Source organism: Calypte anna, chromosome 5A (assembly GCF_003957555.1).
Source record: "Calypte anna isolate BGI_N300 chromosome 5A, bCalAnn1_v1.p, whole genome shotgun sequence".
NCBI classification, from domain to species: domain Eukaryota; kingdom Metazoa; phylum Chordata; class Aves; order Apodiformes; family Trochilidae; genus Calypte; species Calypte anna.
The window spans coordinates 36,585,955-36,607,208 of NC_044251.1; the positions used below are offsets into that span (position 1 = coordinate 36,585,955).

The 21,254-nt window shown below is 41.9% G+C and overlaps 1 protein-coding gene across 2 annotated transcripts; it reads left to right on the forward strand.

Moving 5' to 3' along the window:
• The first annotated feature begins 887 nt into the window (after positions 1–887).
• On the forward strand, positions 888–19,341 carry WDR89 (WD repeat domain 89). Of its 2 annotated transcripts, none has more exons than XM_030451577.1 (4): positions 888–1,035; positions 1,323–1,413; positions 3,820–3,904; positions 17,688–19,341. In XM_030451577.1, the coding sequence occupies exon 4, from the start codon at positions 17,718–17,720 to the stop codon at positions 18,885–18,887; it is 1,170 nt and encodes a 389-aa protein (XP_030307437.1). In that variant the 5' UTR covers positions 888–1,035; positions 1,323–1,413; positions 3,820–3,904; positions 17,688–17,717; the 3' UTR covers positions 18,888–19,341. The 2 variants fall into 2 exon arrangements, with proteins under 2 accessions (XP_030307437.1, XP_030307436.1); XM_030451576.1 differs by having other exon boundaries at positions 943–1,070; positions 17,688–19,331.
• The last annotated feature ends 1,913 nt before the right edge of the window (positions 19,342–21,254 follow it).

A 21,254-nucleotide genomic window follows, 5' to 3' on the forward strand; every position in this document is an offset into this window, starting at 1 on the left:
TTTGGGCAATATTAAAAAAATAAGTTTTAAATAGTGAATGTTAAGCGTGCTTCTTCTAATTACACGTGTGCTAGCCCATTAAAGTCTTAAAAAAAAAAAAAATTCTTTGGTACTTAAATTACAACAGAAAGGTGAAGAAAAAGGAAGCCTAATGAACCTTCCTGTCACTCTTCTTCTTCGGATCCCTCCCAGGAAATGATCCTGGTTTCTGTTGCTGGTTTCCAGGAGAAGGGCAGCTCCCTGCGTTCACCACCAGGCTCAGCAGCTGCTGGGCTGCTGCACCTCCTCCTGCAGCCCCACCAGCCCGGGTGTCCCCGCTTCTCTACAAGCAGCAGTTCTATATTCAAAAAGTAAATTCGATCCCTCCTCCAGTTGACCGAATCTGATGTCATGTGCCATGGAGACACCGTTTCCTTGCCAGCCCTTCGGGTGACTCTTGAACTCGGAGCACCCGGGGAACGGCGCCAGCAACGCAGAACGATGGCTGAGTGCGGGCATTGCACCTTGCTCGCCACCGGCAGCCTAAGCTCCATCAGAAAGAGGCAGACAGTGGCCCGGCAGCCACCGCACCCCGACGGCTCCCTCACCGCGGTTCAATCACGCAAAAGCCACTGCCGCCCGTTTCAGGGCCGGTAATGGCGGCGGCTTCCCTCAGCCCCAACCGTCACTATTGCCATGGCAACGGGGCGGGGCTTTCTCCAGCCACCTTCAACAGCCAGTGGCGTTCCGGGGATGAAGGCAAGGGGGGGATTTGGCCCGCCCCTCCCACCGCCTCCACCAATCAGCTTCCTTTGTGCCGCCGCCTTTCCAGCGCCGCCAGGGAGGGAAGATGGCTGCCGGCGAGGCGGCGGCCGCAGCCAATGGGATGGCTGGGCAGGGCGCGGGGGGGCGGGGCCTGTGGGGCGCACGCGGCGCCGGCTGCGAGGGGGACGGGTCCGGACCCCGGCGGAGGGGACGCGATGGGGAGGGGGCTCCGTGGGGTCTCTGGGTCTCGGGAGATCTCTGGTGCCGCTGAGAGGGGTGCCCTCGGTGGAGGTTTGTTGGGGGAGAGGTCCTCTCAGTTGAGCGAGGTTGGGCGGGGGGCTCCCGGGGTGCTTGTCAGGGGCAGCCCCTGTGGGGGGGTGTGCGGTGGGGCTGCGCGGGGGTCGCCCACGGCGCGTGGTGTGGGCTCGGGGGGAGCCGCTTGTGGCTCTGTGGTGGTACCGCCGGGTCCGACCCCCTCGGTGTGGGTATGGGTTGGGGGTGCCCTGTGCGGGGGGGAGGAGAACCTGGGGGCTGCGGGAGTTTCGTTCCCTCAGCGCTGCCTCTTCTTTTCCCATCAGGACTGAACTGAAGCATCCCTGGGTGTTTATCCCGTGACTCCTGGAAGCCGAGAAGTGCTGGAGTGGGCTCTCGGAACACTCGGAACCGGGGGTGAGAGGCTGGTGGGGCGTTCACAGTGTCCTGGTGTCCCTTTCTAGCTTTGATGCTGCTGTCTAGGGGAGGTGGGGTAGGGTTGAGGTGGGCATGAGGTCAGTGTGTTGCTAATTTGGACGGGCCCAGCTGGTTATAGAGCTGTGACTGGGCTGTTCAGGCTGTCAGGGCTAAAGGTAAGAGCTGTCTTAGCAAATGGAATATCTTTATGGGAAGTTACACTAGTGAGCACTACCTGGCCTCTCTTGAGTTTGGTGAAGATGGGTTAATTTTTAATAATTCTAGCAGACTCAAACAAACAAAAAAAAGGAAAATGTAAGAAGAAATAAGAGGTTTTATTTAGGTTTTTTATTTGGTTGTTTTATCACCATGGGAAAAAGTTAAACTTTTTTTTTGTTTTCAAGGAAAAAAAAAAGACTTAGCGAAACTACTGCCAAAGTTGTAGTGTGTATATCCTTAAATGACATTTTATATAGCCAAGAAGTATTTTAAAATATGCTGTGTGGAGAATTAACTTCTGCTTACAAGACAGGAAGAAGAAATGTGAATGCTGTGTTGTGCTGAGGACTTGTATTGGTTACAATTCTATCATTCCCAACTAATTTTCCTTAGAAACATATTGTGCACACAGAAGAATAGAGAAACATAAGGGCTTTTCTTAGCATGCTGTTTTCTGGGCCTATAAAAACTTTGTTCTTAGAACAAGGCTGTGTTAATGCCTTTTATTTCCTAATATTTTAAGTGTTCTGTTGTACGTGGGATGATCAGTGATGTTCAGGTAGCTTTTTTTAATGCCCTAACTATAATATATATATTTTTTTCTTTTGTTATACCAGTCTTGGGGACAGCAGTCTCTTGCTGAGCAGCCCTAGGATCTGGTCTGTACCCTGACTGTGTGGAAGGTCTCATGTAAAACCAGATGTTGTTAAGTGGTGGCAGCACTTCTCTGCAGCTTTTGACATGCTTTTACTGTAACTATAAAAATAATGGGATTTATAGAATCATAGAATTGGCTGGGTTGGAAGGGACCTCAGAGATCATCGAGTCCAACCCTTGAACCACCATTGCAGTTGCTAGACCATGGCACTGAGTGCCACATCCAGTCTCTTTTTAAATATCTCCAGGGACGGAGAATCCACTCCTTCCCTGGGCAGCCCATTCCAATGCCTGATCACCCTCTCCATAAAGAAATTCTTTCTAATATCTAACCTAAACTTCCCCTGGCACAACTTAAGACTGTGCTCTCTTGTCTTGTTGAAAGTCATCTGGGAAAACAGACCAACCCCCTCCCTGGCTCCAACCTCCTTTCAGGGAGTTGTAGAGAGTGATGAGGTCTCCCCTGAGCCGCCTCTTCTTCAGGCTGAACAGCCCCAGCTCCCTCAGCCTCTCCTCATAGGGTCTGTGCTCGAGTCCCTTCACCAGCCTGCTTGCCCTCCTTTGGACCTGCTCCAGGACCTCGATATCCTTCTGAGCTTTTCTGAAAAAAAAAACAAAACTAAACAACAAAGCAGAAAGAGATGGGCAGTGTTGTGCTGATTAGCCACGTTTTTAAAGTCCTCTACATGGACTTCTGGGTTTTAATCAGTGAGTGAAAAATCTGTGTGGGTCAGCTTCTTTGTGATGACAAGTCTTTTAGTGGGTTTCACACCAGAGAAAAAAAAAGAGACTTGTGAATGGGAGACTTGGCAAAGCCAACTTTTGGAAATGAGTGGGCATGTGATTTACAAGCAATTTAGGACAAGGGAGGACAGGAAAAAGGCATTGTTGCCTTAGAGCTGTGTGGGGTTAGGAAGTTCAAATTCAAACATGCCTTTGTCCTCGTCAGACTTTATCCTGACTCATTACCCACTTCTCACTGATCTCTCCCCCTTCTCATGTTCCTGCCTCTTTTCCTTTAACAGAAGGCTTACACATATTCTTGCTGGTGCATTTTCCTCTTACTTTCCTCCTGACAGCTCCTTTTCCTTTGACTTTACCTCAAAGCTGCCCTCAGCCTGTTCCCTCTCGCAGTTCTTGAAACCCTGAGGAAGTTGATCTCTACTGCAGGGCTTTGCACCTCCAAACCAAGTGGAATTGGTGCTTGTTCAGGTCTGGCAGAAGTGTTTGGTTTATTTGTGGGGCTGGTGCAGTCAGCATGTAGAGACAGCACATGGCCAGTGCAGTCTGTGAGGAAGCTTAGAGCATTTAATTTAGGTTTAGTTAGTTAGTTAAATAGATATGGATGATTCTTAGTGCATGGAAGCAAGCAAGCAACCAAATGGGAGTGATTGTGAAATGGTATGTAGAAGAATGTTGCTTTGGTGGAGGAAGATTTAGACTGGAAGTGAAAGATGTCTGAAGCTGCAGTCTTCAGATTAAATTTCAGAAGTTTGGATTAATTGTTTCTGTGCTGTATTTTTGCTTCAGCTGATACTTGGATGCAAGTTTCAACACAATATTTAATTGAGAACAATACAGAAGATGGGGGTGTGCAGCTCACTGGAAAAAGAAGGTAAGTCAGGCTATAGCACTGAAAAAAATCATGCTCAAATTGCAGGACAAATACTGGGTAGTTTCATTAGGTTGTTATGAAGGCCCAGCATAGCATGTGTTTTCTGTCTTGTTTCTAGGTTCTGGAGGATATTTGTGTATTTTTAACAATCCAAATATTTTGTAAGTAGTGGCAGGAAGCAAACATTGTGCAGCTATTAATTTTAACAATTTCACAACAATTTTTTCTTAAAACACTTCAACCTGATAGGTTTTCACTGTTTTGTTATGCCACGTGTTTTAAGTCCAGAAGGACTCTTGCACTGTCTAGTCTAATCTCCTCCACAAGATAAACTATCTGTACTGTTGTTTATATCCTTTTTATACTCTACATAGATTTATCCCCTCTTTTCATATTAATCTAAAGGCACTTCTTGCAGAGTCTTAATGTTCTCAGATTTGTATTATTTTTATTACACTATTTGTATTGTTGAAAATGATTTGAGATAACCTTAATGGTTAGTTTCAGACTTAAAGTTGCAACAGACAGAGGAATTAAAATACTTTCAAACCTTTTAGTCCCTATTGTTTTGCTCTTTGAGCATTTTTGCTTTATGTAAGAATTCACTGTGGCATTATAAGGGCACTGGCTATCTTTATTTTGTTCTCTAGTTTTCCAGCTTATGAAAACTTAATGAAAAATCCAAACTAAAGGGCTCTGGAAAACCTTTGTTTAATATAGCAGCTGAATGTTATTTGTGAAAACACAGATGCATTAAAACACTCATAGTTCTTATGCTGGATTAAACTAAATGATTAAAAAATTGAACAAAAATTACTTTTTTTCTATATTGTGCTTGTGTACAGAAGCAACTCCGTTTAAAATGTTAAGTATCTTTCTTGCAATTTCACTTTGCTTTTAGGTATATGAATGAATGTATTGTTAATACCTGTAGCCACCACTGATGCTTGTTTGATTGGTGTTTTTTTTTCAGAAGAATTGTCATCTTTTTTCTTTTTACAAAGTCGATTAGCAACTTTTTACTTGCACCTTGACTCCTTAACAGCACCTTAGCAGCCATAACTACTATGGTCTGTCTTTTTTCCCCATGCCTGTTATTTCCAGGCAAAACTATGACTCCACTTCCCATTAAAAAGAAGATGTAAAAGTGAAATTGGTAAGCAGTGAAATTGGTGAAATGACAAACCAGCATTTAATTAAAATTGGCAAATTGCTCACTAGATGGAGTTATGTCCTGCAAGTACCTGGAACAGGAAACCTCAGATGTTGATTACTTTTCAGTAATTTGAGGATCTGTTATTAATAAGCATGTGTGTATGTTTGTTGCTCTGGGAATGACTGAGAGAGCTGGAAATAAGTGTTATTGTGTTGTGGAATCAGAAGGGAAGAGCTGGTGGCTGTGAAAGCAGGAATTCTTATTTAGAAACATGCAGCTCTTTCACTAGCAAACCAAATGGACTCGAATTTTGTGTATGCTTTGTGGAGGATTTTTTTGAGGTAAGTGAAGCTGATTTTACTTTACCCAATATCTGTCAGTGTATCTAAGGAAGTACATGACTCAGATTTGAAAAGGGGTTTTAAATAGTGTTTTAGTGTTTACCATGGCTGTGTATTGAATGTTCCTGCTTCAGGAACGTGTATAGGAGCAAGATGTGAGCAATAGATTGTGGGAGGGGCTTTAGTTGTTGGGTTTGGTCTGTTTTCCTCCCCTGTGAAAGTTTAATGATAGATTTTTCTGGACTTGATGCTTGCTGGGCAAATACAAATGCACAGAAGTCACCTGTTCCCTCTGTGCTGCTGTGGAAGTGGAAATACGAGAGCTGCATCTTGCGTTGCCATGAAGTCCAAAAGATCAAAAGCTCTGAACTGAATTCACAAAAATGAGACTTTAAAGAAGAGCATGTAATTTATTTTTAATCTCTTCAACAGAACAGAAAGCTGCAGTGTAGTTAAATTGGTTGGGTTTTTCACTTTTCATGTTAGAAAGTTCTAGGTGCAGGCTGTGATTTTTCATTAATTGTCTTGATTTGAGGATCCGAGGCTTTTAAAAGGCAGAAAAAGCTGCTGATACTTAAGTAATTTTCTTCGCAGTCCTTCAGGCTGATTTCTTATTCCTTGCACTCTGTGCCTTTGTTTCCTCGAACCACCCCTCTGTTAAGGGCACAGCTTGTCGGAACCGATTAAAACTGAGGTGGGACCGTAGAGATGTCATGAAAAGAGGGAGTGCTCTCCTCCTGCTCTGCCTGCCCGCTGAGCGGTGGCCATAGTGACATCAAGCGGGCTGAGTGCGCAATGACAGCTCCTGGCTGGGGCCGCTTTTGACGTCACTTCTTCCATCACGGTCTCGTGGGGCTCCGGCGCACGTGTCGGCACTGTGCTGACGTCATGCCGATGTGTCAGGGAGAGGTGCGTCACTGTGCTGACGTCATACCGATGTGTCAGGTAAGAGGTGCGTCACCGCCGGACGGAAACTCCTCAGTTCTAGGGTGCGATGATTGATAAAGGCTCAAGGTGGAGAGAGAAGCATTGTGTTTCCCACACAGAATCACCTGCAGGGAGATCATAGAGACATCACAGAGAGGTTTGGGTGGGAAGGGACCTTAAAGATCATCCAGTTCTGACCCCCCCTTTGGAGCCAGGGACACCTCCCCCACTGGAACAGGATGCTCCAAGCCCCATCCAACCTGGCCTTCAACACTTCCAGGGATGGGGCAGCCAGAACCTCCATGGGCAAGCTATGCCAGTGCCTCACCACCCTCATGGGAAAGAATTTCTTCCTAGTATCTCACCTCTCAGGTACACTGAAGTTCTTAGACTTTTATCCCAACAGCTTCAGGAGCTTGGGAAGAGGAAGCTCCTTAAGCTGCAAGTTGCATTTTCTCTGTGCACATTCAGACTGTCTTAATGCTGCTTTTGAAACTCTGCAGTAATCAAATGTTGTGTCTTGCTGTTGTCTGTCTGGCAGTGGGGCATCTTCCAGAGAGAACTGATGAGCCAGTTTAACTTGTAGCTGCTTGTTTTTCAGTCTGCCATCCTATTTGTGTTCTTTGCTGTGCAAGGGCAGTCATGGTTGCCAGGCTGATGAGGTTATAAAAGTAGATTAAGACAGTCAAAAGTTTTTGTCCCTGCTGTTCGAATTGGAAACTATTTTGAAAGATAAACTTTATCATTTCTGCTCTAAAATTTATTTATGGTCAGTTTATACCCTGAAGCTGTTGTGCCAGTATTGTTCTTGAGTAGCTCCCCTCCCTCCTCAGCATTTATTCCTTTGATGTATTTGTAGATAGTAATCGTATCCCTTCTCAGTCTCTGTCTTTGCCAAGCTATACAAGGGAAAGCATCCCAGCTACTTCTTGTAAAATAAACAGTCCATTCCCTGGATCATCTAACCCATCCTCCTCTGCACTTGATTATGGTTTAGTTATCAAGAGGTTGGCTTCAACAAAGAGCTGGCAGCTGCTGTGACCCTGCCAGATATGATTTGACTAAAGCATTGAGAGCAAACATGGCTTGAGAGCAGGGTTATTAACTTGTGTAAAGCTCCTGACTTTGTTTTTCATCATTGTCTTGTTTTGTAGTGACACTGCCAAAGATGTTCCAAAGTTTTTTTGTGGATCTTATAAATACTCTGCCCAGGTCCTAGGGGTTCATGGACTTCCAGTGCAGTATGGAGGAAAATCACTGTGTACTTGGATATTATAAAAAGGGAAAAAAATATTTTGTTTATCTGCATATGGCTCTGGTGAAGCTAGTGCTGGAGTGCTGCATGTGGTTCAAGTGTAAATGCTGTCTAAAGGCTCTTGAAAATGAAGAGCTGAGGAGGATGCCTTGCACAAGTACAATGTGCATGTACTTGATACCTCAGCATCTTTTATGGAGACAAAGGTAAACACTTTTGGACAGGATAAAGTCAGCAGAGCTCTAAAGCCTTTTATTTCAGCCTCTTCCATCCTGCTCTTGTCACTTAGCAGACAAAAGGAAAAGATGTCATCTACAAAGCATTGAAAATTGAGCTTGGGGCATGATAAGGATTCAGCAGAGCCTCCAGCTGTCATGCTGTGCACAAAGAACTTGTTTTGGCAACTGATAGTCTGTGAACTGTCGTGGGCACACAAGGATCTCCAGTTTCTCCTGTTGCTTTGATACTGGAGAGGGTCTGACAAATTACCTTGATGTGGTGATCTGTATTAGCTAAGTGTCAAAAATGGCTATTGTAGAATGTGACTGGTGAAAACACCTTAGTGATCTTCATGTTCCTGGGGAAGTAAATGAGGAAAAGGGGTTGTTTTCCCTGCTTAGGCTTGACAGATGCTTGTGCAATACAGCTGGAACTGCAGAGAATTGCTTAGGCAGGGATGTTAAAAACTGCCAAGCACACAAGGGTTGTGTTTGGAAAGTCCTGGTGCCACATCTGCACCTGCAGGGAAATTCCTTCAATATCAATTCACCAGACACATCCCCAGTGAACACAAGAACTGTAGCATCTGATCTGAAGCTTGGGCTTTTATAAGAAAAGTTTTGAAAACATCATAGTTTTGTGTTTTGAAGGATGAGCTCTGGTAATGAAGTGTACTTAAGTTAAATTACTGTTGTGAAAGTATGTTCTGGTAAATAAAACATTTCATTTCATTATAGTTATTTTGGCACCAGCGTGTGGTAGTAGGAGCTATTTTTCCTGCTGTAACTAAGTTTCTTTATATCCTTTTATTCTGGTTGCTGCTAAATTTAGGCTGGAATTTCCCAGGCTTCCTCTGTTGTAGAAACGAATTCTTTGGAAGAATTTCAGCAAAATTTACTAATATTTGGAAAGAATCTTCTTACTTCTTTTTTAAAATATATATATGTGTATACCTGAAGCTGTTGGTGCCACGTGGCACTGTCTAAATTGAAGGAAATAAATGGCATTACTTCAGAGTCACTGAATTATTAGTGCAGCTGCATCAGTAATTTTTCCTTTCACCTTTCCCAGGAGGGTGGATCATTGGGGTTACCCCATTCATGTGGCTGTTTTGCTCAGCTTCAGACAGCCCTGAAATTCATTGCTTTTGGAGTCCTTTCTTGTAATCCCAAACTTGAAAGGACATGGAAGCCCTTTCTGATTGTGGAATTTGCAGGTGCCTTGCAATCTAACTCTGATTTTTGCATTTCATCTTGTACCAGAGGTGTTCAGAACAAGGCTTTTGCTTTTGAAGGGCTGCTGCTGAATGTACTTACTCAAGTTTGTGTACACAAGTATTGTGAGTTAGGCAAATACTGTTTTTATTTTACTGCTTAAGGACATCAAGCATGAATGTCACACTTTGCTGAGAATTTAAGTAAACTGTTCTGGCAGAACCAGGAGTAGGACGTGTTTGTGGGCCAAGATCTTGTTCAGATCCACTCAAATAGGTTCATTTCTGTTTTCCTTATCTGTAAGATGACCATCCTGCTACACAGTGCTAGTGCCAAGTCAAACAGCAAGCCATTTGACCTTTTAACAAAAGAAAATGCTGTTAGTGTGTTTGGCATGTGAGGAATAGGTCAGAGAAAGGTTTGCACCTTCTTTTAGCTGTTCATGGTTATTTTGTGGAAATGTGAATGGAGAAGAACTTGATACTACTCAGGAGAAGGTTGTACCCTACATGTTTGATGTCCAGCAGTCGCTGGCTGTTTGTAGACCAGAGACTGATTGGTTCTGTATCTTCTTTCCTATGTTTGTGGTTACAAAAAGTAATGTCAAGATGGTGTCTGCAGTGGGAGGTGCTCACAAGAGAAAGGAAATGACTTTTCTGTGGTCAGTGTGGTCTGATGAGATAAGCACAAATGCAGAAGGCTGAGACTTGGATTCTCTTCAAGTTTTGCAGTGGGTTGGCTGAATAGCTGTGGTTACATTACAGACAGACACCAGAACACAGAGGTGCTGTGTTTTGAAGCTGTGAGGGATCAAGGGGTTGAGAGCATTAATGTTTGCATAGCACTTGGAGGGGGAAGTCTTCTGGAGAGGTTGGGTGTGGATATTGTCCACCATCCATCCATCTATTAACCAGTGTCCTGGGTCCCATCACAGGAGGTGTTTGGTAGAGAAAGGGTGAGTGTTGCAGAACTGGCCATGACTTCCCTGATAGATGCTTACCCTTCTTTTAGAAGGTGATCTGGATCACCCCATAGGTTACCCTGCTGGGCTGGAGTACAGGTTTAGGCACTGTCTGTGCCTGGGAGGAGAGAAGGGAGGAAGGAGCATTAGGCACAAACCTTGTGTTTGACCCACAGCTCAGACACTTGCTCCATCACAAAAGCCAAGGCCCAGTGCTGGGAGAGTTTTCCTGGGAGCTCTGGCCTATTCTGTAGAATGCACCTGAGAATGTGGTTTGTCTTTTACCTGTTCAGTGGCCATGAGTGTGCAGCTAAGCATGGATTGGCTTTTGCAGAGGGTTTTAAAATACTGTAGTCTTTGCAAAAAAAAAAAAAAAAAAAAAAAAAAAGAGTGTAGAGAATTTAGAAGATAAATGTCCCGATTACAGTATCTCTTTCTGTAGTGTAACTTTTGCCTGGGAATCTTTCAGATCTGCCTTAATAGAATAGGATTGCTTAGCTTGATCTGAGAATAGCCATGAGAGTAAAAAAGAGCATCTCTTATCCTCTTACTGCTTTGCAGTCTCCTTTATTGGATGAGCACCTCATCAACACCTGGAGGCAGTAACATCCTCTGCCTGCTGAGGTCACTACTGGGAAACCTTCCCCTCCCAATGAAGTTCTCACTGGGATCCAGTTGCTCATGTCAGAGAATGATTCTGGTGACAGAGATCTTGCTTTGCTGCTCCTCTGTTAGTAGATCTGTGTCAATGATCTTGCTTTGCTGCTCCTCTGTTAGTAGATCTGTGTCAATTATATGGAACTGGATGAAGAGAAGATGGAAAAAGGAAAATTCTCAAACATGTTGGACACAGCCTCTTAGGGTGTTTAGAAACTTTCACATACTTTGTTAGACTTTTCTAAATTTTTAAGAGAAGGTAGTTTAACTATCTAGGCATCAGATTTTAATAATATTGGTGTAAATTTGAAACCAAAATTGCTAATTTGATAATTTTTATAGTGTTGTGTATTTTTATTTCTGGCTTATTTGAATTTTTTCATTGTACATTGGATTGGTTTGCACTTAAATTTTTCTTATGGTGTTTTGTGCTTTGGTCTTTATCATCTGCCTTGGTTCATGAATTTGCATCAGTAGGCTTTCAGTTACTTAGGTGTGAATATTAATTTACTGCAAATTGGACCTGAAGGCATGCCTAAATTTTCTAAATCTTGGCTGGCTCCACCATGTTTTCCAGTGTTGGATACAAAATCAGAATAGGTCTTTTTAGTTGTAATGCAAAATCTTACACCAAAAAACCTACTGTAAGAAGTTTTCTCTTGATGAAAATTTTTCATATATGGTTTTTATTGTTTATGCATTTGAAACTATCCCTAAGCAAACGCAAAGTTGTTTTTGTGCTTTCTTTCTAAAGACATCTGATATAATATTAAAAAAGAGGCTTAGTTTTGTAGTGCTATGAATACCTGCCTGTGCCCCCAAAAGATGAGTACACAAAGGTTAGTTTCCCTTTTTCTTTAAATTATTGAACCCCAAAATACTAATCACCTGTGATTTTCCCCCTATGTTTTCTCATAGTAATGACTTCTGTTTCTTTCTGGCTCTTTTTTCCCTCAGTGCTGTTGTTTAAGGCCATTCCCTTGGTTCTCTGTCCCAGTTACAGCTCTTCTCTCCGTTACAGAACAGGATCATACCCCCAAGGTCTGTACTGGTGGGAGGATAGGGTAGAATTGACTTAATGGAAGGCAGATAGTTTGGTAGACCTAATTTTTTTGCTCATTCCATAGACTTTGTTGTAGCAGTGTTTTATCTTTTTCCTCCCTTCTGCTCTCTGGATGTAATAGTTTTCTCTGTACTGCATATGCAAAATTACCTGGAGTTTTTTCTTGCCATGCTTTACATTTAGAAACTAGATGTAGCTGATTGGAAGGATGAGCTAATTCTTTTGGCAGTTTACATCTTGTTTTTGCACTTGAGCATTGCCTCTCATGCATCTTACTCCCTTCCTGCCCAATAGGCCAAGTGCTGTTTGTTCTCTTTGCCTTAAAATGGCTTTGTGAGAATGCTGTAAAAACGCCTTATCTCCCTGCTTTGGGAAAATAGCAAAATCAGCTATAGGAGTTTGTATCCTGCAGAAATTGTGCATGCCTGATGGGTGTTTTGTGCTTCCCCTCAGCACTTAGATCACTTGGCTGATCTGTCTTCTGATGTGAAGTGGTGCCAGTGAGGAGAGGTCTCTGAAGGCATTTTGCATTAGTGAAGCACAGCATGCTAATGCCTTCTCCTCAGCCAACCTTGTGCTTTGCCTTTTGGTTTTAAAATGCAAACCACATGTAATGCTGCATGCATGAGCTGCTTCCCACTGCCCAGAGCTCCAGGTTTGTTCTTAGTTTGTTCTTGAACTTTTAATAATGGTGAAAATGAAGGGAGGGTCTGTTTGCATTGCTTATAGTAGGAAAGAACAGTGCAAGATTTCATGTGCTGCTGTTCAGATCCCTTGCTATTTTTGGTATTTGACCTCTGCAGAGAAGATTGCTAAAACTACAGGTTGTTTTCATTTTTATTATGCATTTCTACCCATCTACTCACATGTTACTCTTCCATCGCTGAGTAAATCTTTGAGGCAAAGTTCCATTTCTCTGACATTTTCCAAAATGTTTTTCAGAGAGGACATTTTATGTTTCTATATATTATTGTGTTAACATTCCCTTTTAGAAATGAGAACTGTGCAGCTTGTTAGCATCTTCTATGTGCCACTAGAAGGAGAAGGGAAATAACTTACAAATTGCTGGGGCTTTTTTTGAAAAACTTTCTGGATAAAAGCGGACTCAGGAGCCTGTTGGCCACAGTTGAGACTGTGGTGTTCAGAATAGTGCAAAAAGAGCACAGCAGTATATGCTGAGACAGTATGAAATGTTTAGTTTGTGCAGATAAATGTGTACTTTTCATTTCTCTGTCACTGGAATGCCTGCTTTGGGCACCTCCCACTGTTTGCTTCTACTCTTGCTTTATGTTCCATACTCCACTAGGGAGAAATATATACCAAAGGCCTCTGAAATGCCTCCTTGGCATCCCTTTCACTTCATGCCTTCTAGTCTAAAAATTAAGCTTATTTCTCTTTTAAAGGAGCCTTGTAGGATGCCCTGGAGGCCAAAATATTTTAGTTCATTTCAGAATACTGTATTTATTCTGAATTTTGAGTGTCCTTCAGGAACCTCATTGTTTCTTGTAGTTGTGCTATCAAGGAGATATGCAGGGGTTGCTAATAACTATTAAATTAATTCATAGAAAATATCACCTGGATGTCATTGGAGAGGACTGGATGCAGCAACAGAAGTTTCAGGGTGACTTTGTACAAGGTGGCTTTACCTTGTTCCAAGGCTGCTGGTGAGAGATGCAGCTATTACATTCAAGGAATGGTGATCACTGAGGATGGGATTGGACTTCTGTTTCACACACAGGTGCCTTGTCATAACCAGACACCTTCAGATACTCATGTGTCCCAGTGATGGTGTTTTCCTAGCACTTTAACTTAACCTGCATTTTGCCTGTGTTGAGACTGTAGATCCAGACTGCGAGGCCACTGCGAGTTGGAGTAAGTGGAGAACCTGAAGAGCCACCTCATGTTCTGAGCTAAGGAGGCACCTTGGGGAAAGGAGAGGTTTTGGCCAGTTCTGTCACTGCCATTTCTTCTGAGACTGGAACAGTTAAAGGGCAAGCTTTGTGTTAAAAAGTTGGTCCATTAGCATGAGCAGTTTTCCCCACTGCTCATCACAACTGGGTCTTGTTCTGTATCCAAGTCCTGTTGGGTTTCAAAGATACTGACTTGACCAAAGGATTCTTGGTGATAGATACCCGTGTTGTCAAAGTTGAGGAATGCTAAACTAGGAGTACTTCACTTCTCTGGTGCAGAGCACCATGTGCTTTGTGGGTGGCTGCAGTCCAGTGCTTAGTTAGTTATCTCCTATTGTGTTTGGAAGACCATTGTTTCCTATTTGTCTCATAAATTTAACACAGGGCCTATTCCTGCCATTTAAACTTTCCCATCAAAATACAACAGTGACTTCCCCTTCTGCAAAGGAAGGGCTGGCAGCTACACCCTGAAGTTTGCGCATGAATTGTTTATATAACCTTCAATCACAATTTCATAATAGTCTGAAGATTTTCTTACTAGGGCAGACATTTTACTGAGTGTTTAGCAAAAACCTGGCTGCCATCAAATGCAGTATTTAGGCTTCTTAGTTGTTGCAGTGGAAATAGAATTGCAAACTTTACCCTTCAGCTTCCTGATGATATAAATTTCACATCAGTCTGGTAATATGAACAACATTTTCTGCTATTTCAGAATAACTGTACCTGTGGCATTCAGGGGTAAAACCTTAAGAGCTGTCTTGGGCTATATTTATTTTGCAGAAAATATTATTAAATCTGAATGAACATGCTTCTGCAGACTCTGGCTTTTTCCATCTTCTAGGTACTTGGAGAGTTCCCTCCCCAGCAGTAAGAGCTCTGACATGAAGTGCTGTAGAAATTGCTCATCAAATAATATTCTCTATCAAAGTCAGTAATATTTAAACAACTGCAGCTTGGTTTCCAAATGGATATTTGTCAGGAACATGTCTGTTTGAGTTTACTTGGCCTTTGCAGTATAAAAAGCCTGAATATTTAGAGTTTGAAATTCAGGTCAGTCTGCAAAGCTACATTTCTCTTACAAAAAGTTTACAGAGAGAACTCAGGTTTTTTTTTAGTAACCACAGCACTACAGGAGAGCTGGTTTATGAAAACTCCATTCTCCACCTGCAAGCATTTGTTTCTGAAATGGCATTTAAATAGAAGCTTCTATTGTAATTCCTCAGCAAATCTGTTTAAGTAAATGTGTCTTTAATAATAATATTGAAATAATTTATTTTTTGATTTAAATTGTTAATTTGCATGGAAATGTAGTAGTTTTGTAAATTTTCTTTAGATTTTTCTGCATTCACTTTGTGGTATAATATCTGAGGTACTTTAGTCAGCATGGCAAAAATACTGTTACAGTACTTATGTGGATTTTTCAAAAACAAAGTTCAATAAATCCAGATAGAACTGGGCCTTATTCTTGCATGCAGCCAAATAAGCCAAGTTTGAGAACAATCTGTTTTATGTAACAGTTCCAGTAAAAGGTTGTTCCACTTGAGTACATACTCAGAAGAGTGAGGAGCAGTCTCTGTGGGTAGGGTTGTATTCAGGTTAATGCCAGAAAATATGTTGCACTTCTTCTGTTCAGAGGGGAAAGGAGTTTCCACAGGATGTTTGCATTTTATGGCAAAAAATTACTTGTAGACATGCTCTGGAAGGTTACTTTGATGTAGAAGATTAACCCGAGGACTTCACTGTCAGGATATTACCCAGGCAAATAGCTTAGTGAGATTATTTGTCACTTGGGAATTAAGCTTTTTGAGTGTGCCTACTTAAGCTGTTTTTTAAGAATTTGCTTATTTTTACATGGTGTCATGAATATTTGTGTGTACCAAATGAGAGGAGGGAAAGCACAACCCTGAAACAACAAGCAACACCAAGAAGAAAAAAGGCAGAATGCAGTTTTGCCATAAAAACTTTTCCTTTATTGCTGGGTTCTCACGGGCCTTTAAAGATACTTACCCTAAAACAAGTAATCCATGTAAACTTGCTCATTCCATCCCTAAGAATCCAGACTGAAGAATTTGTAGAAAAATTCATGATGGGACAGCTGAGAAGGCTTGAGACTATTTTCCTGTGTTCTTGGTCTGCCTTATTTTTTTATTCCATTTCTGTTTGGATTTTTTTCAAAAAGAGTCTTTTCATGCATGTAGTAACAAGGACTGGGTGCTGGCTTAGTTCTTAAGGGAAATAAGGAGATTTTTGAGTACTACTTTACTCTTATTTGCCTTAACCTGAAATACCTGTACAAAGGAGAAGTCACTGGAGTCTTGACCCCCTTAGAACCTCCTGTGATTCCCTCAGTGTTTTGGTATAGTCAAATGGAACCTGTGATTTTAACAGAAGTCATTCATGTGGATAGTTTTGCTTATTTAACATACTCTGTCTATTTTTTCCTTTTAAAAAAGGTTGTAGCTTGTGAACTCACTAAAACAATGTATTGTTTATGATGGCAAATATCTCTCTTACGTTTAAATGCTTCATTACTTTTTCTGACTCTAAATTGCTAAATCTTTACTGCAGTTACAGAATTGAATTTTTCATTGGGTCGCAGAAACTGTATGAGAGCATTGAGAGAATACTGTTTGATACTGGTTTTGCATGGTAAAATTTGAATTTGTGTACATCTCTCAAACAGTGTGGGTTTCTAGGAGGGTTCAGTAGTGTCAGAGAGGAATGGCACTGGAGGGAAGATTTTTATCAGTTGGACTAAGAGCCAACGTTATGTGATTTTATGGGAGTCTCAAAAAACAGATAGGTTCTTGGGAGAATTGATGAAAAAAGCAAAGGTGATGAATTCCAGGGAATTGCTCTCATGTTGTGTAGCCTGTTTGGGTGGTTTGTGGTATGCTGACAGATGTTTATGTGCATCATTGGGCACCTAAATACTTGTAAAAATTGTCTGAGCTGGCCACCTCAGGCTGCAGTTCTGCATAATTTTGGTCATGCTCTCTGCCTCCCATTTGTGAGTCCCCCAGGAGAAAAATTCATAGAATCATTGCATGTTTTGGGTTGGAAGGGACCCTGAAGATTATAGAGTTCCAACCCTTCTGCTGTGAGCAGGTACACCTCCCACCAGACCAAGTTGCTTAAAGCTCCATCTGACCTGGCCTTCAACACTTCAGGGATGGGGCATCCACAGCCACAACTTCCCTGGGCAATCTGTGCCAGAGTCTCACCACCCTTACATGGAAGATTTTCTTCCTAATGTCTAACCTAAATCTACCTTCTTTCAGCCTGAAACCCTTACTACTTGTCCTATGACTTCTTGCCTTTGAAATAAATCCCTTTCCAGTTTCTTGCCACCCCTTCAGGTACTGGAAGGCCTGGTTTTCTGGAAGGTTTTCTGGAAGCCTTCTCTTCTCCAGGCTGAACAACCCCAGGTCTCTCAGCCTGTCTTTGTTTGAGCCCTCTTATCATCTTTGTGGCCCTTTTCTGGACTCACTCCAGCAGCTTCATGTCCTCTTTATGTTGGGGACCCCAGAACTGGACACAGTACTCCAGGTGGGGTCTCACACGAGCAGAGAAGAGAAGGAGAATTGTGTCCCTTGACCTTCTGGTCATGCTTCTCTTGAAGCACTTAAGAAGTCTCCTGCAGTTGTACTGACAATTGTTTGTGGGCTGTGCCTGCTAGCAGCTTTTTACAGCAACAATTATTCCTTCTCAGGTACTGGTGATGGCTTCATTCTCTTTCCACTTGTGGAGAACATCCATTTACTATTATATAAAGATAAAGTGATTTCCAGCATGACTTTCACAGGATTCAGAGACAGACTATTTAATCTTTTAAGGGGATTATATGATGTAGTGCTTACAGTGACAAAAGGCTGAACTCCTTAACTCAGGGAGCCCTTTCCTGTTCTCTGTTTCTGCAAATGAAATTGTAGGGTTAGGACATCATGATAATTGCAGGTTGACTTCACATATCATCTCAGTGCAAGATGTTTTTTTGTACATATTAAAGTAGTAAATTATTAAAAAGTATTATTTAAGAACGCTATAAATAAAACTCACCTTGGATTTCATTTATTACAGGTTTCTGACAGCATTGGAGCAGCATTTGAGATGAGTGCAGTGGAGAAGATGGAGGAGCAGCTTGCTAGTTTGAGCATAGCAAAGCGTTCCACGCTGAGTGAGGAACCTGCTTACTTACTGGATGTGGACGTTTCCAAACCTTCTACAGCTGAAAGCAGTGGCTTTGTGGCAGTCTCCTGTTCCAATAAGTCAATTAGGATTTATAACAGGGAAACTTTAAACTTCCTGCGGGAGTACAAGAGCTGTCCTGGGGTACTTCACGGAGTCAGATTTGCACATGCATGTGACAGTGTAGTGTTCTCAGCATGCAGTGATGGCACAGTGAAATGTTGGGATATTCGTTCAGCATCTCAGGAAGCTGTGCAGATATTTAGTGGCTATCCTTCCAATGTTTTCATCAGTTTTGATATCAACTGCAGTGATCTCATCGTTTGTGCTGGAACAGAAAAAGTTGAACAGGACACATTCCTGGTGTTTTGGGATGCAAGAGGCATTACAAACTGTGCTGCCACAACTAAGGAGCCCTTGGGAGTCTATTCTGAAAGTCACAACGATGATATCACAAAAATTTGTTTTCATCCAATCGAACCCAGTTTGATGGTTTCTGGGTCAACTGATGGGTTGGTTAATGTGTTTGACATTAACAAAGATAACGAAGACGATGCTTTGATATCAACTTGCAATTCAGATTCATCAGTAAGTTTTATTGGCTGGTCTGGGAAAGATTACAAGCAGGTGTACTGCACGACACACGACGAGGGGTTTTGTTGGTGGGACATGGCTCAGTTAGATACTGAGGAACCAATAACACAACTGCATGTTCTGGATGTCAGAGATGTAGTCTGCATTGAAAACAACAGCTTACAGTACCTGGTAGGTGGCTTGTACCACGAAAAGGCAGACAAACTCTTTCTTCTTGGGGGGACATCCACAGGAAACATTCATCTCATCAGCTGTGGCACCGATGGACTGAGCCTGGTGGGTACCCTCTGTGGAGGACACTCTGCCATAGTTCGCTCCTTCTGCTGGAACCAGGAAGATGAGTCCCTGTTGACAGGTGGAGAGGATGCTCAGCTGTTGCTATGGAAACCTGGAGCTGTGGAGAGGTCCTTTGCAAAGAAAGCATCTATGAAGATTGCTTCTTCTGTGCAGAAGAGAGTGAGAGTTCACAACAGCTCCCTCAAAAGCAGAAAAAAGTAAAATCATGAAAGTGGAAATCTCTGCTGTGTAGAGGTTTCCTGGTGATTAATCTCTCAGGCAGTGCTTGGCTCTGCTGTGTTTGGAGGTATTCTGTGGACAGAACTAGGATGCTTGAATTTTACCTGGGAATGTATTTCAGTCATCAGATTAATGTTGTTTTGTTCTGTTTTTTTTTTTTAAGTTTCAAATATTAATCAGAAAAGAGCAAACATTTGTTCTGAAATTCGTGAACAACAGATCTTAAATCATATTATATAAAAATGCTTCTGTAGTTGTTTAATGTCTCAGCCAACATTTTAAATGTGTAATATAGACTTTTGGCTTGCAAAATTTTTTACTTTCCCACTGAAATTCCCTGGCATGTTTTAAAAGCTTTTAGCATTTCATGCTGTATTCTTCCTTCTTTATAGAGAACTTAATGAAAATGCTCAATTTATTAAAAGATTTAATGTCCCATCTTAATGCCTGAGGGAATTACTTTTTGATGGAACAGAAAGTTATCCTATTTTGCAGTCATATCACTGTTTTCTAACAAGCTCATGAAGAAGCAGTTAATAGAGCTGTATTTTTCATAGCAAAGGTATGAATGTATTTAACCAAACAGGAACACGTGATTCCAAACAGCTAATTTTTAATTGTATGAAACTGGCATTATTTAAGGCATGGTTCCTGTATGAAAATACCCAAGAATCTTGCAAGCAGCTTTATTCTGTCCTGGTAAGTGCATCTCAGGTGAGTGCACCTGGAAGGCTGGGGAGATCTTCAGCGGGTTAAAGTAATCAATAAGTGTAATTACTCCAGTTGTGCTTAAAATCCCAAATCCTGTATTTGAAATAAGCTACAATCTCATGCTGAGTGGGAATGTTAAAAACCAAAAATGAGCACTGCCCTTTGAGACTGCAGTCACACAGGGACAGACCAAAACAAGGAGTCTTTAAGGAGACCTTCTAGAGGTTGCTGGATGTCCTGTAAGAAATGTTTCACTGCAGAGATGTTATGCTGGTGCCTTTCCCTAGGACAACTTTAGTATTCTGCCAAATACCATTAAATGGTGCAAAAATTTTCCTTCTCTTCAGAAACAGTTGAGTTTTTATGCTCATTCTGCTCCACTGGCAGACTGCAACCTGTGTGCCTGGCTCTGCACACACAGTGACCTTCAGCCTTCCAAGGGCCATTGCTGTCACATGGTGGTTGCTAATTATGCCATAGTTAACATACCTGGACTACAACTGAAAACATCACAAGAATATTTAAGAATTGCTACAGTACAGAATAGTTGGCAAAGAAATTAAGAGAGGTTGGTTATGTTTGGGGGTTTTTGTTTTGTTTTTCTGAGGATGGATAGGTAATTCTTTCGAAATAGAATTTTAAATGTCATGTTTAGAGGATTAACCTGGAGTTCAGAAACTGTTTCCAAGGTACAGGATATGCCTCTTGCTGCAGATGCCTTAATCGTCTCTGAAAAGAAATCCTATTCAACCAGAAGGATGAAGTTTCCACATAATACATTTTACAGACTGTTGATGTCCTTCAGACACAACTATGCATCCGAAGTTGTTCTGGGTCTACCTGTTAGTGGTAATTTGATTCACTTACTACTGCTGGTTATTCAAAACTGCATCTTCAATTTAAAAATCACATTTCTTTGTTATCAGTTGTATTAAATTCAAGTTACACCCAACTTCCTTACCTGTTGCCTTTCCGATTACTTTGTGCTATTTTGCCACAAGGACTCAGAACTGGCAATGGGAAATGATGGGAGGAGTTCAAGGGAGTTCTCAGTGCTAATTTAAAATGATAATTTGAGGAAGACTAATAATAAAGTGAGGGGAAAAACAAAAGGCCCAAGGAACTCAAAATACCCAGTAGATCTCCAAAGGACACTTTTAATACAGGAATTCTTAATTACCAACAGAGTTGAATACCTGTGAGTACAGTGGTTGCCAGCATGCACCACTGCAGATCCAGATTAAGAAATACTGAATACACACAAAGCAGGTGAAACAGCTGGAAGTGACTGGTTTAACTATTACTGGGACTTCTGGAGGGTGCTGGAGAGCAATGCCTATAAATCAAGTACAATGGTTCTGATTTTTTTTCTTTGATTTGAGTACTGCAGATACATGAAGAATGGAGAAAGGTAAAGCAATGAAGTGTTTGGAAAGCTACCTGAAACTGTAATTATTCCTCACAAAAATTACCCCGTGCTGGTGGATGTACAATTTGCATTCAGAGCTTCCTGCCTCTTGCCTTTCTTTACGTGGTTCTGTTTCTGCTCAGTGTATCAGAAGTGAGGGAGGAAGAAGTATGGACCCTGATCTGGAAATTCTGGTTCTGCCCATGCTCTGCCAGAGCTGCACAAGCCTC

What these genes read in the sequence shown, in the direction of transcription:
- WDR89 (XM_030451577.1), top strand. Translation starts at nt 17,718, where the DNA reads ATGAGTGCAGTGGAGAAGATGGAGGAGCAGCTTGCTAGTTTGAGCATA.